The 20,887-nt window shown below is 35.3% G+C and overlaps 1 protein-coding gene and 1 long non-coding RNA gene across 2 annotated transcripts; both read left to right on the forward strand.

Moving 5' to 3' along the window:
* The first annotated feature begins 4,630 nt into the window (after nt 1-4,630).
* Nucleotides 4,631-10,141, forward strand: LOC145797339 (uncharacterized). Its single transcript, XR_014338753.1, has 4 exons — nt 4,631-5,281; nt 6,343-6,382; nt 8,325-8,445; nt 9,671-10,141. It is a non-coding gene; the product is annotated as an uncharacterized LOC145797339 (long non-coding RNA).
* A 1,009-nt stretch (nt 10,142-11,150) lies between these two features.
* On the forward strand, nt 11,151-14,825 carry LOC114275682 (plasma membrane ATPase 2-like). Its single transcript, XM_082885832.1, has 9 exons — nt 11,151-11,171; nt 11,285-11,326; nt 11,446-11,590; nt 11,973-12,137; nt 12,455-12,693; nt 13,006-13,038; nt 13,193-13,273; nt 13,415-13,575; nt 14,444-14,825. Exons 1-7 carry the CDS (start codon nt 11,151-11,153, stop codon nt 13,250-13,252), a joined length of 705 nt encoding a protein of 234 aa, XP_082741958.1. The 3' UTR covers nt 13,253-13,273; nt 13,415-13,575; nt 14,444-14,825.
* Nucleotides 14,826-20,887: the final 6,062 nt, after the last annotated feature.

Raw genomic sequence — 20,887 nt, forward strand, 5'->3', positions numbered from 1 at the left:
TAGTGAAAACACCATCTTCATGCTAACCAACACAATCTTCTTGCCTTTAAAAATTGCGTAATTGAGGTTTCTTTATTGTAGGGCCAGTATTGAATTTTATGGGTACCAGGCAAACTCTAATGATGGGTCCTCTTATATTTTTATAACAAATAATTTGTGGATTAAATGGTAAGTACACCCATAATTTCTATAATTTGGTAATACCTACACAGTTAACTTTCACATATAACTATTAAAATTTACTTAGATAGATTTAGAGATTAAAAAGCTAAAACAAGAACTCACAAGGATAAATATTTCGGAGGGCGAAAATGGGACACCTACGTTGAGAGTTAGAGTTAAAAATGTCATAAATTTAGTCAGAAAAAGGCGTTCGGGGCGCGAAAATGGAAAACAGCCCCCGAACCACTGTTTGTATGTAACGGGAAGCTTCCCGGTGACAAATGTGACATGTAGGGACAGACGGTACGTAAATAGGACACCTACGTTGGGAGTTAGAGTTGAAAATGTCATAAATTTAGTCGACAAAAGGGGTTCAGGGGGAGAAAATGGAAAACAGCCCCCGAACCACTGTTTTTACGTAACGGGAAGCTTCCCGGGTCCATATGTGACATGTAGGGATAGACGGTACGTAAATAGGACACCCATGTGGGGAGTTAGAGTTGAAAATGTCATAACAATAGTCGAAAAAAGCATTTGGGGGACGACAATGTGTTTATGTGATAGAACATGAAATGCCCATGTCGTGGGTAACTATTTTGGTAATACTATAGTTTGTTTAACTCTTTCCTTATTAGTTAAACGTGGCACAATATTTTTAGTAAATTGTTTAGTGCTTTTGTTGACTGTGGCTCTTTTAATTGCCATAAATATAACTTTTGGCATTAATTCATAGAATCGATGCTCGTCTACCAGTCCATGTTTGGGTGTCTTTCATTAATTAATAGCTATTACTCTCCTTGGCTTTTAATGTTTGAAATTAATACAGTTGCTATATGTCGTCCAGAAGTGCCTCTATAGGCACCAAACTAATGATTTTTTTTTTTGTTTGCAGATGGTTTTGGACATACAAATGTGGATATTTAATTTTTTGACAAGAACAGGAGGGCATTGTTTTTATACCTCTATCCGTATATATAGTGGTTCGTACAAATTGCTTTTTTGGTGTGGTAAATATCAGCTAATTTGGCATGGTAGAAATTAGCATAGCATGTGGTACAAAATAATTTTGGGGCAGTACAGATTAAATTTTTGTTGTGGTACATATGTTCTTTTTGTTAATTAATTTGGTTATTCCTGTATTATGTATGGAATTAAATTATTGACGTTGAATTAGACTTGGTTCGTATGAAATTTGTATTATATGTAGAATTGGATGTTCAATATTAATTTTTTGGATGCTTGGAACTGAAATGTGTGCACGTTGTTGAATGCTTGAATGGTTGATAATATATTTAACGTTGATGGATTATATTGTTTATACAAGGTACAGGTTGTACTAATAATGAATACAGGTTGTTTACAAAAAAAAATTCAAAAAAAAACAAAACAAAACAAAAAAGTATTTGGCCACCAAATATTTTAGTAGCCAAATACGTAATCAAATGTTTTTGCTACTAATAATTTAGTTGCAAAAACATAACCCAAAAGGTTTTTGCGACCAAATAATTAGTAGCTAAAAAATTTGAGAATGAGAGAAAGAAACTATTGGCCACTAAATTTTTTAGTCACGGAAAAAAAACGGTATCATTTGGCGACTAAAACGTTTAGTGGCAAAAAGTAAAGAAGTGAATCTTAAGCCGTTTTTGGCTACGAACAATTTTAGTCGGCAAAAGTCACAACGACAAAATTGCATGGTCGCTAAAAATATGTATTCTATTGGTGACCAAAATATTTAGTCTCTACTGGTTGGTCAAAATTTTACGGTAGATCTTTTAGTGACTAGCAGCTTAGTGGCTGAAATGTCACGTTTGCTGACTAAATAAGGTTTCGTAGCCAAATGTTCACTTTTGGTGCCCAATTCTTTAGTAGCCAAAAAGGAACACCTTCCCCGACCACACGAACGTTACTAGCCAAAAGTCACATTCGGCGACTAAAGGTTTTAGTGGCAAAAACATGACATTTGCCAACTAAAACAAATTTAGTAGCCAAATTTTTCACTTTCGGCGACCAAACAAAGTTTAGTCACCAATACTATCGCCGACAGTGTATAGGTGACGAACTTGGTGACAAAATATTTTAGTCGCTAAATCGTTTCAGCGATCAAAAATTAGACTTTTGGCAATCAATATTTTAGTAACCAAAAGTAACATTTCTTGTAGTGGATTCAGGGCTAGAGAATTCTTTTGTCAGCAATAGAAGAAGGCTAATGGTAACGAGTGCTCTTTTAGTATTGTCTAATATTGAAATTTATATAAAAAGTGTTTTAAACAAAAGTTTTGATATCAATGAATAATATTTTAAAATTAATAAAAAGTGTCTTTATGTTTTTTTTTTTTCCCCTGCATTTTTCTTGTGCACCAGGCACGTTTTATTCAGTTATAATAAAGCTTGCCCTCTTAAAAAAGAAGATAGTAATACAAGAAAAGGGATACACAAGTCAGTCAATTCGTATCTGATTGATACTATTGACTTGAATAAAACCATAACACAAAAGAACTCCTAAGGGAGCACCAAGCTAGGACATTGCCGGTGCTATCAAATGATGCTGAGGATCTGGTCCTCCCGGGGACACTCGTGTGGTTACATCATTGAGCTCAATGGCTCTTCTCCGATAATGCTCAAGAGTCAGCTCATCGAATCCAATTTCAGTTAAACTGAACCGAGCACTACTGTCCCTCGTCTTCATGGCAGGCGAAAGACGAGCACTAGAACTTACTACAACCATTGATACAATTATCAAGCACGGTAACAAAATCTCTAGTTTAACTGAACTAACCATGTCTAAAGGATTAACAAGACTAGTTCAGAAACTTATTTGAACTTATGAAAAAAAAAGGATTTTATGTGCTCATATATATAGTTATAGAGAGGCAAACTTATTTGAACTTATGAAAAAAAAAGGATTTTATGTGCTCATATATATAGTTATAGAGAGGCAATTAGTGGGGAAGATGAGGATCATGACATAACATTTTATTGTGTTTTTTCAAACTTGTAAGATAGTGCAATTTTAAACGCAACGTATTGGAAGATCGTATAAGCAGATAAACTCTAAGACTTGAGATATGCTTGTCCTCAGAGGCAGAACTAGGGCGGCTCCCCACACAATATTTTGTAATTTAAAATTATTGCATAATAACTTGGTCATTAATATTGTCAAGCAATTTTGACTAATTTACACACACAAAAAAAAAAAAGGATATTCAATTAAATATCATTTCTAAAATGTTAAAACAACTAACTCAAAATCAATTGGTAATAAGCGACCGAGGTCTGATATCATGTTAAAATATCTAATTTAAAATTAATTGACAACAAGTGAAGAGACCCTTACATTATATTAACCAAACTTAAGTACTTTAAATTGATAATATGAGATTATATCTAACACAAAGAATGAAATAAAGAGAATTATATCTAATTTTATAATCAATGTACCTAAAACATTTTCAAAATTTTGGCAGCGAAGGTGATACTGACCCTCCACCCCTGCTTGTCCTCACTCTCTGTGTTAATGGGATAATCTGCTTTATCGAGTCATTTCCAATACCTTAAAATTTCACGAAATCGTAGACTCGTGCACGTGATTTTGTTTTCCGTTTTGGTGAAGATATATTGGAGAACTGTAGTTGGTGGGGGTGGCTCAGCATCCTTTGAGGCAACGACTGTTCGACCAAAGCCTCCTCATCTTATCATGTTTTGTTCTTGTGATTTTTTAAAAACATGTTGGTCGACGACAGATTCATCAATCGGCACAAACCTAATCTTATCGTTTTGGCATTGAGAAATGTTAGAGATCATGAAAATTTTGTCATGAAAAGGATCATGAAAAATTTGTGACCCTTAGATTACTTTGATTACTGTGTGGTGCTTTATTGTAAGTGTAATCCAAAGGTCACAAATCTTTCATGACCATTTTCATGAAAAACTTTTCATGACACCTAGCACTGCTGTTTTGCATTTCATATCATGCTATTTGTCTTGGCTTTTTAACCCTTCAAATAACTACAATAATATATTTTTTTAAAAATAAATAACAAAATTGAACACAATCCATTTTATTCCGTCTTTTATTGAATAATATAATTGTCAAACAAGGAAAATTATTTAATACTTCCGGAACATCACGTGGTCATATTCTAAGCCAATCACTAATTACTTAGTCCCATGTTGTTCTCGATCCCCAACATAAATTGTGGGCCCTTACGCCACTCCACCAATAAAAACTTTATGGAACACCACGTGTCCATATTTCGAAAATACTGAATAATCACTCGTCAAACGATTACTAGTTGGATTTTGTCATACATAGTTTGGATATTTGTTGTCTCTTTGTTATTCAATATCCCTAATTAATCATGACTACAAATGTGATATTCTGTGAAAAATATTAACTTTAGGGTCACGTTGTAGTGTGCAACCCTTAAAAGGTTGCACACTATATGCACCTTCATTATTGACCATTAGATTACATAAGTTGATCTTGACGGTTGAATTATTTAATTTTGAAAAATTTGACACCGGAGCAACCGGTTGACAGATCTATATTCTCTTTTCTTGCATAGTATTCTCTCTACTCTCACTTTCGTCTCTCTCTGTCGCCCCCTCTCTCTCTCTCTGTGTGTTGCCCCTTCCTTCCATCTCTTCCCCTCGCTCCTCTCGCTCTCTTCTCTCTCTATTGCGCTTATTCCTCTCTCTTTCTCTGGTTCGATTGATTGCAAGCCGAAGTGGTTGTTCTGTTTAAAACCCTAATCTAACCCAGCGAGCCTCTGTTTGGTTTCTAAGAAAATAAAGAATTTTTTTTGGAAGAGCATTCAACAAGGTATGCCTCCCTCTTATTATTTCTGAAACCCTCCCTCTTCTAAAACTCTGTTCTTTTCCAATTTTTACTCTGTTTTCTCTCTCTGAATTTGTATTCCAATCTCTCCTGTTTCACACTCATTCGAAATTTGTACGAATGAGTGTCTGTGTCTGTGTAACTTGATTTTGATTTTCATTCAGTTGGTAAATAGGAGAAATTATTCAATGCTCGTGGAGCAATGGTAAATAGGCAATTCAAGTTGTTCTGAATCAAGTTCCTTCAAGTTGTTCTCAATCGACAGCCGACGATCTTCTGGAGGTGCGAATTGCAAATCTCTCTCTCTCTCTCTCTCTCATAACGAACAGAGCTTTGTTCCCAATCTCTGTTATTGTACATTTTCGATGTCATCGAAGATGCTTTCAAGATCACACTGATTATCTGTGCGTGAGATGAGTTCTCGTTGATTCATTCAAATTTGTTCGATTTTTATCATTTTAATTGCTGTTAAGAGTTTAATTTTAATTTATATTTTGGTCGATTGATGCTTATTTTATATTAATCTATAAATCTGGAGTGTTCTTGTTCTGTTTCTTTAGGTTTTGTAAGTTGATTTTGTGTGTATGTTTTTTCAAGTGTTTGGTATAGAACACAAAAGTTTCTAGGGATTTGATTTTGGTTTTTTAATTTTGTATAATTTTGAGTTTTGAAAGCTGTTAATTGATGAAGCTAGGGTTTATGAGGTTAATTTGATGAAGCTAGGATTGGGTGGATGTTAATAGGGAAGGTGCATTGATACTTACACAACTATGGCTTTAGTTTTCGAGTTTGAATAAGACTTTTTGACTGGAAAAATAAAGCCCTAAGCAAGTGCATGTGGGTTTTCACACTTTGTTGGGTTGCTTTGACTTCATCCACTAGCATTTTATAATCTCCACCTCTACTTTTATTTTTGGGAAGCCATTCCAAAATGAAAGATAAAATTGAATTCATAAATTAAACTGTATCTAGGACAACTTGATAGTTTCTAACATTGATTGTGCCCTATGATGACGTTGAGGTTGTTCACTTCGTAAGATGACACTGCCTTAATGAAATTCAATTTTTTTTTTTAATTTTTTGATAAGTACATCTATTAGGATAGATAAACAAGTGCTATAATGACTATGTTTCCTTGGTGGAGGCCCGACCTGCATGCTCTTTGCTTTCCAAACTAAACCTTGGGGAATTGAGCTGGATAGCATCCTGAGTTTAGTGTTGCATGATATACTGTCCTCTGTCTCTATTCTCTTCTTGCTTCATTTTTTTCTTTTTTCTTTTTCTTTTTTTTTTTATAAAATGTTTTGATCATATTTTCTTTTCCTTTGTCATGTTTTTGTTAGGTAAGGAAGAGAGACTCAAACTTTTAGTCTGTTTATTAAGGTAATGCAACCTGCGTAGCTACGGTATCATTTTTCACTCATTATTAGATTGTTTTTAGTGTTTTTCTTTTTTGCGTTGGCACTGGGCAACTTAGTCCAAGTGTTTGTTAACTAGATTATTATTTAACAAATCCATTCATATGTGCATGTGGTGCAATTGATGAATGTATTGTACAACCTAGATGGTGTAGGATATTTTCAATTCCCACATTAAGTATGTATGTCAACTGATGAATGTACTATAACTTTTAAGATTTTTGTTTGTTTTTTCCCTAATCAAAGATACTAGAAGTTTATTCTTCTTGTCTTTCTTCACAAGGAATTCTGATTGAAGCCTGATGGATTAGTTACATGTGGTATAATCTATTTCTAACCATTTGCAATTTATCTCTATGCCTCAGTTACATGGATGTAGTTAGTTATTTTTAACCATGTGAGGAACTATGCTTTTAATCTTTGGAAGAACAAGGGATTGAGGGAGGTACTGTCTACTACCACCAGTTTTATATTTTTCTTATTTGATTGTGTGGAAAGTAGTACTAATGTTGTTAAGGATGGACCCTGGTTTTTTGGGGGGCACTTTCTTGTACTAAAAAAGTTGCACAATATGATGAAATTATCTAAGGAGAGGCTTGATAGAATTTTGATTTGGATTAAGTTGTTTAACATTCGTTTAGAATATTGGGATGATGATGGGCTTAGTAGGATTTCTAGTGCTAGAATTTCATTTGCTAAAATATGTGTGGAAATAGGATTGGATTCTCTTCCTACTGATTTTCTAATCAAATGTGAAGATTAGAGTGTTGAGATTGGGGTTGAATACCTGTGGACTCCATCCAAGTGCTCAAAATGTAAAGTCTTTGGGCATATGGAAGATAAATACATCAAAACTCGAGTGGAGAATTTGTCCAAAGAAAGTATTTCACTGAAGGTGTAAACTTTTGGTGACTAAAAAAAGTTAGTCATTTTATGTTCAATTTTTGCCGACGGCAAAAAAAATTAGTAGCGAAATTATGCTTTTGACTACAAAAGATTAGTCATTATTAATTAATATTTGTTGACAAATAATAATTTAGTCGCTAAAGGGTGAGAAATTTTATTACCGCGTGCCCCTCTTCTCTGTTTCACACAAACACTTTCTTCTCTGTTCTCTCTTACACACATAGAACAATCACCACCAAACCTCACCTCAAGCCGCTGTGCTCGATTATCCGCTTTTACAAAGTAGGAAGTCATATAGCGCAATGTCCTCAACTTGCTATCTCAAAAACTCTTTCTTCCATGTAGCCAGAATGCCTCTTGGCAACACCACTAGTGGTCTAGCATGGGGATACTTGGCCAGAAAACTCTGCATAAAACTAATTGTCATGAAAGCTTTACCAGAGCTTGGAGCGTGGGCCATGATGTAGCCACCTGGATTCTCTGTAACCAAGTTACTCAGTAGAAAATTGAAGCCCTCAACTTGATGGGGTTTCATCTGCTTTTTGTGCCTGGGATGAGTAGCGATTTCAGTGACATCAAAATCCTGTCCACATAATTTAACCCCATCATGAAATATTTCAGTTGCTTCCTTGTCCTTATAGTCCAGCCTCCATAAAAGTATGTACATGTAGACCTTGTGCCCTAAATCAAAAAGAAAATGAAGCAAATTAGTCAAAGAAAATCCAATAGGGAGAAAATCAGTAGCTTCATACCTACAAAAAAAAAGTTACGAAGAAAATTAAGAAACTAGTAAATTAGCAACATTGTAAAGCTACTAAACATATAAAGAAAATTGGTAGCTCCATACCTACTTTACTTATTCTGTCCTATGCACTACAAGTTTCTCTTTCAGTTGTATGATTTATTTTCTTGGAGCTGTTTGCTTAATCAAGAGTTCTTGTTTGCATGGTAGGATTTACAGCTACGCTAGGGCTTATGTTGTATTTGTTGTCACTGTATAGGTCCAAACTTACTTAAAATGGGTAATAGATGGAGAGTATGATTGGCCTCCTAAATGCTGCCTATGTCATCCTGCGATTGAAGAGGGGACCAATCCTCAAACTATTTGATTTGGTTGCTTGCGTATGTGATCCTGCACATTGTTAAACCTCATGCATGCAATTTTTATCTTGAATGAGAGCTGGATGAATTATACCAAATTACTTACATTTTTTTGGGTTCATATTAGATATTATACATACAAGTTGCTTGGATTCACATATTAAGGTTTTTCCTCCACACACTACTCCAGCTGGATATACTTGTCCTGCCTGTCCCAACCCGGCATGACTTTTTATTTTTATTTTTATGGAAGCTGACCAAAGTTTTATTTATTTCCATTCATTTCTTTTGTTTTTTAATGAACTTATCATGGTTGCATTCCTTTATTACTCTCTTGTCATGTACCTTCAAACAGTTAGGTTCATTACTACTTTTTGTTGAAATTTCCTAAGACAAGTATGCATGTATCGTATTTGTGTTTTGTTTTTATTGTATCAGAAGCTTCAGATAAGAAGGGATTCATGCTAGTAGTGAACCAGTGATACTTGTTGATTTACATGTAAGAAAGTATAATCACTGTGAATCTTGAAAAATTGACAATCATATCTGAAAGTAATCACGAGGGAGTATACAATTGTAGATTAACTATGCTCCAGAATCTAAAAAGCCTTGTCTGAGGCAACCCAAGGTATCAGCCCCAAGCCTCATTTTGAGGCTGAATTTAAACCACTCACTGCAATAAATAGTAGCAGATAATCAGATCAATTGTGATGGCTCCATTGCTGTCAATTATTTTTTCATTTACTACGAAGTTTTGAGTTTTTTTGATATATATGACTCAAAATACTTCTTTTTTATGTCTATTTTTTCCCTTTTATTGCTTTAGATTCATACAATTGATGAAAATCAATTTTCATCGTAGATTTCCTTCTTAAATTTATCATATAGCTTTAATTGAGTTGTGAATATTTTTTTAAGCTTTTTACAAAATTTCAGAAAAGTAAAAGATGAGGAATGCCAATTTTCTGTTGACCAAAGTTGATCTGTTGAATAGAAGATGATGCCTTTATTTATGTTTTGGGCAAAAACTTTAAAGCCAGCTCCACCACCCCCTAGTTTTATATAACAGTCTATATTAGAGAATGTGTACAACACTCAGCAAATGGTGGTTACACTTATTTGACATATTTCACTCTGATTAATATCTCAAATATGTAGTAGATATCTGAATGAGACAGTTTTGTGTGTCTTTGATGGTTATGCCTCTTACTTAATGGCTCATATGCTTATTTCTTGAGCTCAACAGGTGCAAGAGAAGAAAGTGAAGAAAATTTCTGACATGAACATTGACCCTTTTAAGGCTGTTGGAAATGGCGGTGTTACCAGTTCAAGTGGCTCTTCTACCCCTACACCATATCTTGCAAATGGAGAAAACGCAGATAAATCTTACCATTCTTTGAGCAATGACTTCTCATTCCCACCAAGGGGCATTTCGTCGCTATATTTACCTGCGGTAGTTGTACTCATCTTTTTTTGGTTATTTTCCTGCAGTAATAATAGTTTTCAAAATAAATAACGTAGTATCAGTGTCTTAGATTATGCCGTCATTTCAATATTTTTTTTTTTGGGGTGAATAAGACATAAATAAAATTAGAAAATATACAAATTTACAAGGGGTATGCCCCAGGCCCTACCATAACTATACAAAGCCACACATCAAGGAACTACTCCTCACTTAAAGCCCTCAAAAAAAAACAAACGTGCCTACAGCCATACATAGTTCATATATATCTAAGATGTTCAACAGCAACCATATCCTAATAGAATAGGGGTCCTGTACATCTTTAGACCAAAAATGGGAAGCATCATATGGGATATAAAGAAATCGCCCCCCCTGAAAACAAGAGCTATAGTGATTAGGCATGGAGAGCTCCACAGTAGTCACCGTAGCTTCATCTAGTAAGACCAAGATGGCAGCAGTTTAACCATAATGTAAATACATTCAGCACACACAAGCTGCTAGCTAATTCCCAAAATATAATAATTCTCCTACACAACCGGTAGGAGTAGGCCACAAACCTCAAAATATGATAGTCTATACCAGTCAACAAAGGTTTATATAAAACATAATTACAACTGTAGAATAAACTAAAACTAAAAGCATGACTAGGCGCAAGCTGCTGCCACCACCAAGCTTTAGTTCCTTTGGATAGGCACAGATTGCAGCCACCTCCAATCCACCAGACCAGGACTTCAGTTATCCAAAAGGTCTCCATATAACTAGCAAAACACAGCTGCAGGATTACATGGAAGAAGTACCCATCTCCTGGATGCATATGTAATATGGAATCAATCAACATAACCTGCCAGTAATGAAGAATGAAATAAGTATTAGCAAAAATGGGGTAGTATAGATTACATAATAGCATTAGGCTACAACACACAATATATGGTCTCACAACACTCAACCCACACTTCAGAATCTCAGTACTCTCTGTGATAGCTTCCTTAACCTGCAAATAAAGATGTACTTGATAAATAGAGATTAGTGAACCACTCATATATTGGCTGACTGCACTCAATCCACAGTATATACACTCAAATCTTTGGAGATATTTCATTTTAAGTATGTTTCTTACAACACTCAACCCTCAAAATCTGCTATAGAGCTCCTCAAGCTGCTGCACAAGTTAGCAAACAATTAGAATAACACACATTTTTGCTGACCTTCACTCAACTCTCATTTAGAAAACTCACATCACTCGACAGTCTCCATAACTGATCATATGGGCTTTAAACAGTCACAGGTTGGTTCTAATGAGCAAGAAACCAGCCATCACCTGTGGATCTAGGCAGATTGTTAATAGACAAAAGTCTCCCTCTTATCATATGAATAATAGATTTAATGACCAGGTAAAAGTTTGCAGAGCGAGGGTTACGATCTCTTGCAGTAGCTTACCAGGTACTATACTATTGTCATTATTTGCTGGCCATTCTCTCTACTACTCTACTCAACACAGATGTCTTTTTGAATTAGCTATTACTCAGTAGGTAATGGGCTATTTTTAACATTTTCAACAGGAAGTTCCTGATGGATGGAAGGAGAGTTCAGGAAGTGCATGGCAATTCATAGGCCTCATGCCTCTCTTTGGCCCACCTCGACATGACAGTGCAGAGACAATTACAAGGGCTTTGAATGTGGGGGTAAATGTTAAAATGATCACTGGTGTGTATATTCTTTTTCTTTTTCATTCTTTTTGATAAATATTTCTTTCTGTTTTGCTGTTGAATACTCCCGGTCAGTGCTTTTAATCGGATCTGTTTAATCATTACAAAAAAAAAAAATTATGAGATGAAAAGATAGATATTACTCCTACCAGATATTTGTGGCTGCAGAGTTCAAGTTATTGTTAGTGTGGGCGCTTATTATTTTAGTTCATGGCATTATGCCATTAAAAAAGTCTTGTTGCATCTTTTTCTTTTTTTTTTCCAGAATTCTGTTTCTTAAAAATTTCATCTCTTTCTCACTATCTCCAATTATGGGAAATTGGCCTTTTTCATTTATTTTGTTTTTCCCCATTGGCATTGCCCTTTTCAATCTCCACTAGGTGATCAACTGGCAATAGCAAAGGAAACAGGACGGCGATTGGGAATGGGAACCAATATGTATCCTTCATCTGCCTTGTTAGGACAGCACAAGGATGAGTCAATTGCAGCTTTGCCAGTTGACGAGCTGATTGAAAAAGCTGATGGTTTTGCTGGTGTTTTCCCTGGTAATGTTTATTTAATTTTTTTTATCTTTCATTCCTCCTGTAAGTCGAAGATATTTTTTCTACTTTTTGGTTAACTATATCTAAACCTAGACCCTAGGCATAGCTTCCAAGTGAGAAAGGTTTGATACCTTAACTCCTTTAAGGAGGAAGCTAGACCACTTGGCCTAAAGACCAATCTGTTGGTAGTTTTTTTTTTTATGTAATACGTTTCAATTGTTGCATACACAACAGAATACTGAATTACCAGCACTGAATGTTCACCGAGATCTTCTTCTGTGATTCTTGTTTGATTGGCCATGTTTTATTTGTTGGTACAGAGCACAAATATGAGATTGTAAAACGTCTGCAAGCTAGAAAACATATATGCGGAATGACCGGTGATGGAGTTAATGATGCTCCTGCCCTTAAAAAGGCTGACATTGGCATAGCTGTTGCTGATGCAACTGATGCTGCTCGCAGTGCTTCTGACATAGTCCTGACTGAACCTGGACTTAGTGTTATCATCAGCGCTGTACTAACTAGTCGAGCTATCTTCCAGAGGATGAAAAATTACACGGTAAGTAGAGCTGGCTCTAGGCCTAGACAAGGAGGCAGCCATTTGAGAGTCCTGTACATTTTCAAATGGTGAAATGGTAGAGCTTTTATTATCTAGGAGATGTGTGTCTTATTTGTTAACTTTATTTTCTTTTGAAAAAAAAGGAAAAGAAGGGAAATGTTATTCCTACTCCACTTCTTTATAAACGCACTCTAAAATTTGTCTTTTAGTGTGCATTGAGCCATAGGTATCAAACATATCTTTGTTAGCCAACTGTTGCTCGGACTATTCAAGTTACTAATTTTATTTATATCTTGGGTGTTATTGGTACAGATATATGCTGTTTCTATTACAATCCGTATTGTGGTAAGTATTTTAATTTGGGATGACCATTGAAAAACCTCTTTTAAATTTTAATTTTCACTTTTAATATTATTATTATGAAGTATTTGATGGATCCTCTTGTTCATGGCTTGTAGTTTTCCTTTTACTTACTTCCCTTTTATCTCTGCTTTGACAGCTTGGTTTTATGTTACTCACCCTCATATGGAAGTTCGATTTCCCACCCTTATGGTGCTGATCATTGCCATTCTTAATGATGGTTTGTATTTTGTTACACTAAATACACATTCCCTTTTCCAGTTACCACATGCATGCATATTTCTTCTCATTTTCTTCATTATCTTGAAATACTGCTTTTGTGTGTGGTTCTCAATACTTAACTCCCTTTATGGCATGCCAGGTACCATTATGACAATATCAAAAGATAGGGTGAAACCGTCTCCTCAGCCAGACAGCTGGAAGCTGTTAGAGATTTTTGCTACTGGAATCATTCTTGGCAGTTACTTGGCCATGATGACTGTCATTTTCTTTTGGGCGGCATACGATACAGACATTTTTCCTGTAAGATAAACTTATAACTAGATTAGATATCAAATGAATTTCACATTTTTTCTTCCTTCTAATTCATAATAAGTAAGCCCATTTCTAGTTCATTTGTTTTTTGTCATCATCATACAATTGGTTTTGTGATCTGCCATTGTGGGATCATCTGCATTGGTTTGCCCTGAGGTGTTTTCTCCACAATTCACTATTAAGTTTGTTGTTTCTTTATGTTAGAAGCCCATATCATGTTTACCTAGGCAGATTATGTTGATTGATATAATCCTTTCCTGGTTGGAGAAAAATCTCCGTAGGAATTTATCTAGTTTACTTGATTTAAGGTGATTTTACCTTTTTGGTTGATTGATAAAGAAGTTGGTTGAACTCTTTAATTTGCCTATGTGGTTAGAAGGTAGTACTTGGTCTTTTGCATGCTTCTATATCCCAACTCTGGAGGTCATGTCGTTAAATTCTTCCAAACCATTATGAAGGAAATTTGTACGACAATGTTTACTGCTATCATGCTTTGCGGACTTATTAATCTGGCCTGACAAAGTTACCTTATTTTATTGAACTAATGTGATTTTTTTGGGTAGCTGTAACCCTTGGTTTTCGTCCTTCTATTCTGTCCGAGTCTCTTAATTTTTTAATTTTTTTTTGTGAATCACTGACATGTTTGATTATCTCAGTTTGTATTTTATCATGATTAGCTGACATGTTGTGTTTTGTGAGGTTTAGATACGAGAGAAGAAATTCAGCTCGGCATATATGCACTTTAAAGAGTTTTTGATTTCCTTCCTTCTGTAGATACATGCTTTGTAAGTTATAATTGTATTTTTGTCTCATATGTTCTGGCAAACTTATTGTGAGTCCTTGGGTGATACTGCAGGTATATTGAATTTTATGATGCAATGTCCATGCCAATGCCTATAGCTCTCTCTGGCCACCTACTTTTCGGACAACCTGTAATGGTTAAACCATCAGAAGCTGAAAAGAACCTTGTTCAAACTAATGCTTCTGGTGGTGGTTCAGTCGTGGGATCCTATGGTGCAGTTGATAGAAAACTGTATGTGGGAAATTTACACTTCAGCATTACAGTATTTCAGCTTAAACAGGTAATATGACTTCCACTACTGAATGTTTTCCATTTTAGCTTGTTTAAATATTACCATTGCTGTTAAAGGAGGAAGAAGGTGTAAGATTTGCTGGAAAATGCCATGTGTGGTGGATGGGAAATTAAATAAATAAACCTCAAAAATGAAAGAAAAAAATGAGCTCTTAGAAGCATCACTAATGGTGAGTGCTTATTAACAGATGATGTAAAAATATAGTAATATGCTGTATTTCCGCGGTAAAACAGAGTATCTTCAAAGACCAGGGGAATACCATCTATGTTCTCGAAGACAACAATAGTCAAGCAAGCTGCTTTATAAAGATAACACAGGTTGAGTTGTGATGGTTGTACTAGATGATGTGTGATGTCTCACAGGGAGCTGTAGATGGGTCAGTGTTCCAGACATTCTGGTGGCCTGTAATGGACAGCAGATGCATCATTTGTCGAAACCTTGTCAGTAATGTTAGGAAAATATTTGGAAGTGGCCATTTATTGAGAAAGGGAGGTAGAGTTTGCTTAAGAATCCAGAGATGTAGGTGGAGGTGGTTGGCTTGTGGTGGGGGAAATGCTCAAGGAGTTCAGTGGGGAGGTTAGAAGCTGAAGGATGGGCTGCCAAAAATCTTTTTGGGAGGGTGAAGAAAGGGCAGCAAAGGACAGAATATGAGTGAAGGTGGATGAGGGATTTTGTAGGTGTACAATGTCTTTCATATGGAATGGTCAAGTGGGTAGGTTTGGCAGAATGGGTTTGCCGTTGCTGAAGAAGGTAGAGCTTTAAAAATGGGTAAACAATGTATGGAGGGTACCATAAGGAGCTAGGGCAACGATGCTCAGTGCTGCATGCCTTTTTTTTGAGTTACCATCACTGTTAGCTAAGAAGCATGAGCATGAACATGGACATGGGCCATATTATAATATTTAATGAGTTTTTTGGTTTGGGTTGACACTGCCCCTACCAGCCCCTTTGTCGGTCCATTTCTGCCCACCACCAAGGTGAGAGGTCTTTTGTCCTCTATGATGCTTGCTTGGTACTATTTGGCCTCCAATTTCCCTAGCCATAGAAGGCAAGTTTCCATGCCTCGGTTTCATGCAGACTTGACACATAGAATGATTGAACAAAACTATTCTCGAAGGTAAATTGAGCTTGTCATGCTGAGGGTGATAGGAGTACTTGCCAAGTGCTGGTAATAAATCAATGGCGTTGGTGGCTGGGGAGAGAACTGCCATCTGTCTATGATGTGCATGAGATACTGCAGGATTGGTAGGAAACCGTTGTCGGAGTTGTAGTATGCTTGTGGGGAACTGTCTGGGTAGTATGATACCAGTATGGTACTGCCCTTATAATACATGCTCTTTGCTTGGTACTTTATAAACCCTATTTACTTGGTACTTATTCTGGATCTTATTATATACTTGTTTGGCCATGTGAGATGCGGGTTCTTGGAGGTTCATACATTTCACAAATAGCTCCTCTAGGTTTCCAGATTTCAAGAAATCCATTGGAAATTCCATCTTTGAGTTAGGTACTACACCAACAAAAATTAATGGTGTACATTATCTTTAGGTGAGTCATTCCACTGGTTGTTTATTGCCATGTAAGCCTTTTTTTTTAATTATTATTTTTATAATAATATGTCACATGAATAATATTTTAAGTGAAGAAAATATCTTAATACTACCACTACTAGAAAAAGGAGCTTTAGACACAGAATTTTTTGTGACAGTTTAAAAATCGTCGTAAAAACCAAGTATAACTTTTTGCGACACCTTGATTTTCGTCGCAAAAGCTACACATTTGAGATGGATAAAATAATTCATCGCTAATAGTATTTGTTGGGACAGAAAATGACTGTTGCTGATAAATGAGCAAAAAGGCGTTATCATTAGCAACAGAAACAAATTATCCGTCGCAAAAGGATCCATCAGTTGTAACAAATACTAAACCGTGGCCAAAATTGCCTTAAACTTAACTGAAAAATTGCATTTCGGGAGGGGAAAACTTGGTAGAAACTTTTTTGGACATGCAACATATGATTACGGCTATAATTATATAATTTTGAAAAGATAATATACATTCGAGTTTTATATAATTTTCTTTTATAATTTGAAATGATGATGTTATCCAATCAATACTAATGGTTAATTTTATTTTTACAGATGGTTTTTGGCGTGAAAAAGTGGATATTCTTTATTTTTGTACAGAGGACATTTTTTTTTTATAATCCGTTATTATGTTGTCCTTTGTTTTTTTTTTTTGGATTACTATTGTTCATACAAATAACTATTGGCATGGTACAAATTGCTTTTGGCATAGAATATATTACTTTTGGCATGGTATAGATTATCATTTGACATGGTATTGTGGATTTTTTTTTTTTTTGTGTACGGTACACATGATTTTTGTATGATCCTCTGTTTTGTATAAAATTATTATTTTAGGTTGGATTATGCTTGATTCGTATGGAATTTCTATTATATTTCGAATTTGATGCTAAAAGTTAAATTTTCTTGGATTGTTATTATTTTCTTTATATACAAGGTACAGGTTGCACAAAATAAATACAGGTTGTGGCGAAATAAATATATATGTGTGTATAAAGATAAAAATAAAAATAAAAAAAGTAAAGAAAGTTTTTGATGAATAAACGTTTAGTAGCTAAAAAGAAGTGAAGTTGGTGACTAACCAATTCGTAGCCAAAAAGAAATAAAGGCTTTTTCACGATTAAATATTTGGTAGCCAAAAGAAAGAAAATATTTTTAGTGTCTAAATAATTTGTAGTAAAAAAAAGAAAAAGACGAAAAATAAATTTCTTTTTGTGACTAAATATTTAGTAGCCCAAAAAATTTGAAGTTTTTGCCTACTAAAAATTTAGTCGTAAAAAAATTGTCGATATTTTTTACGACTAAAAATTTAGTCACCAAAAAAGTTACAATTTTGTTGCCTACACAAAAGCTTGGTTGCTAGCTAAAGGAGTCAATTAGATGTTTGGCTACAAAATTAATTTGTCGCTGATAATGGAAAAAAGAATTGGCGACTATATATTTTAATCACTAAATAAAACATAGTAGTGATAAAATTTATCTACGACTAACAATTTAGTCGATTAAAGTTCAAATTAAATTTATAAAAAAAATTATGGCGACTAAATTATTAGTCGACGAATGGTATTCTTTGGCTACTAAAATAATTTTAGTCACCAATATTTTTCCCGACAATTAGTCAATGACCAATTGGGTGATAATTTAATTGGGAATTACATTCGTCAACTAAAAATGATTTTTAACAATTAAAAAATTAATTTTCAAATGTGCAATTTCTTATAGTGTGTAACTACTTTGAAGATAATTCATAGTGTCAAGAAAATTCTAAATGATAATTTTTATATTTTTTTGCAAGTATATATTATTTAAAATTTATTATCATAAATTTGCGGTGTTGGCGTAAGAGGCGGTACCCTTTGTCCAATCCATTTGAATCCAATTATAATTGAGTTTGTAAGATAAAAGTCATTTAAATTATGACAAATTTCTCACATAAAATTACATAATTATTTAATGCTAATTGAATTTGTAAATATTTATACACAAGCATCAACGTACGTCATTATAACCTCACAATTGCTACAATCATCACTAATGTTGCTGCAACCATCATCAGCATCACTGTCACTGTTAGCACCACCACAACCACCACCACCACGATTATGAAGCCACCATTGTTATTTTTATTTATTTATGTATTTTGATTCATAAGAAAAAGAGATAACAGACAAAACAGAGAAATAGGCAAAGCTGCCTTACATAGTAGAAGGAGAAGAAGAAGCCCCAATGACGTCTGCAACAAGCAGATTTGCAATCTCAGTGGGGGGGATCATTAAGAAACACAAAAGGGACTTGGTGATTTACACCCATATTTGCCAAACCATCCGTACTCTTGATTCCCACTCTACGTATATGAGCTATTGTGCAGTTGCATCTTTGTATTAGAAACTTAGCATCTTCAAGCAGAGCCCTATACTGAAAGTGCTGAGATGGTGAATCCTTGATGAGTTTAACAACTTGTTTTGAGTCTGTCTCAATGCATGTGTCCTTCATTCCCTTCTCAAGCATTATTGTGAGGCCTCGGTAAACTGCCCAGAGCTCAGCCTCCATGCTAGTTGCTTCCTCCAATTTTCCATGATATCCATGAAGCCAAGCTCCTCTTTCATCCCTGAAAAGGCCTCCATATCCAGCTGGCCCCGGATGGCCTTTTGAACAACCGTCAACGTTGAGTTTAATTTCCCCTGCAAAAGGCAAAACCCAATTAGTTCTGTGATTTAGAGGTTGGTCTGTAAAGTGATCAGTTTGGAATGCCTCATATGTCTCTGTGGCTCGGTGTTGAATGGATCTAATAATTTCGTAGACATTTTCATCCTCTTGTCTGAAGACCACATTGTTTCTATATTTCTAGATTGCCCAAATAGTGTATAAGAACACAATGCTCCAAGGCATGTGGTAGGTCTTCCTTTCCTGATTCTTCAAATTTAGTTGTAGCCATTAAGCCACCATTGTTATTACCACTACCTTTATAATCCTTGTCATCGTTATCGTAAAACATACCATCATTTCAAGTAATGAAATTTCATTATATTTAAATAGTGAAATTTAACCTTATTATTTAGGTGAAATTATTGAAAAAGTGAAATTTCTACTAAAGAAATAAAAATTACAAAATTAAAGGTAAAGATGAACTAGTGAGTAAATGGAAAACTTATGAGTTAAAGAGAGATGTCATCAATAGATTCGTTGGAAAACAAGTGATTGTCACTATCATTTAAATTAGCTAATGATAATTTAATTTTCTTAATTAATTTGTTGTCTAATTAATCCTATAATGTGTGTAATTACCAAAATTTTACTTTAATTTGAAATTCCCTTTCAAAATTTAAGACCCTTCAAGTTTTGCCCCTAAGCCCTCCTACGTTTCTCATGTCTCTTTCTCTTCCTCTCTCACACACAACTACTTCTTCTCATTCTTCCTCCCTCACGGACGATTTTGTTGCTCCCATTCCACCGTTGTACCGCCCGAAATCCAAAGTCGACACTGCCGATTCACGAATTCAGAGTATTTTATTCTGACCAGGTAAGTTGATTTATGTTTCTTTCTTTAGATCATATTATTTGCCCATAATTTCTCACAAATCAACTCCCTCTCTTACCAATCTCTACCTCACACACCTTCATCGCCCTGTAATCACTACGGCACCATGCCACCGTTGGCACCGTCTCTCTGAATACAGCGGAACCCCCTCAATCGCCACAATCCCCACATTCGCACGACCCATCATTACCACCAGACAATCCTACCAGTAAGCCCGTTTTCCATTGCTTTTGTTGTCCCTCTTCATCCTCTCTTGCTTCCTGCCATCGTGCTCTAATATATTTCTCTCTTTCTCTTAGCCACCATATTTCGTTCTGGGCATATGTTAATTTCCAGATTTGGTAATTCGAATAGTATTTTGTGTTGGTACTTCATATTTATGTTTGTTTGATCGATTGCAAATATATGTTCGTTTATTCGCCTTGCTCACTTTCTTCCTTCATTCTTTAAGGTTTTTACCAAGCTCCCTCTGGACTTATCTATCCAATACAAGAAAATGCACTTTTAGCGACCACTTTGTCTCTCTCGCTCATCACTCTGTCTCTGTCTCTTTCTCTGTTTATCTTCTCTATCTGTCTCTCATTTATCTCTCTCTCTCACCACACATCTTGTCTACCACTTTCACCACTACTGCAAATGTCATTCCACTACCACCACTACTACCACTGTTGCCACTCCACCTCTACGACTATCATTACTACCACAATCACCACCACTCCACCGCCACTACTGCCACTACTACTACCATTACCTCTCCTCCACTATCGCTACTCCATCTCCTCTACCACTACCACAACTTCTATTTACATATCACAAATTTGTCAACGGAGGAATCTTCATCGGAGGACTAGTGATCGGAGGAACAATAATGAGGACTAGTGCTCTACTTCATATAAATCTTGCTGTATAAAGCACTATCAGGAATCTTCATATAAATCGATGATCTTCATCGGCAAAGCTTTATAAATGTTGCTTATGCGAATTCCTCCATCGTAGTCAATGCTAATGAAGCTCTGAACAATGTTGTGAACGAAGAGTAAAGAGAGAGGAGTTGTTTGGTGCAAGAAAAGATAGGAGAGGGA

The sequence above is a fragment of the Camellia sinensis genome, chromosome 8, assembly GCF_055761805.1.
Source record: "Camellia sinensis isolate YWXY chromosome 8, ASM5576180v1, whole genome shotgun sequence".
Taxonomy (NCBI): Eukaryota; Viridiplantae; Streptophyta; class Magnoliopsida; order Ericales; family Theaceae; genus Camellia; species Camellia sinensis.

Bases quoted from the DNA above. Each gene is read 5' to 3' on its own strand.
- LOC114275682 (XM_082885832.1), top strand. From the start codon at position 11,151: ATGGGCTTTAAACAGTCACAG. The intron at 12,138-12,454 runs GTAATGTTTATT...TTGTTGGTACAG, and splicing joins TTTTGCTGGTGTTTTCCCTG to AGCACAAATATGAGATTGTA. The intron at 13,039-13,192 runs GTAAGTATTTTA...CTGCTTTGACAG, and splicing joins CTATTACAATCCGTATTGTG to CTTGGTTTTATGTTACTCAC.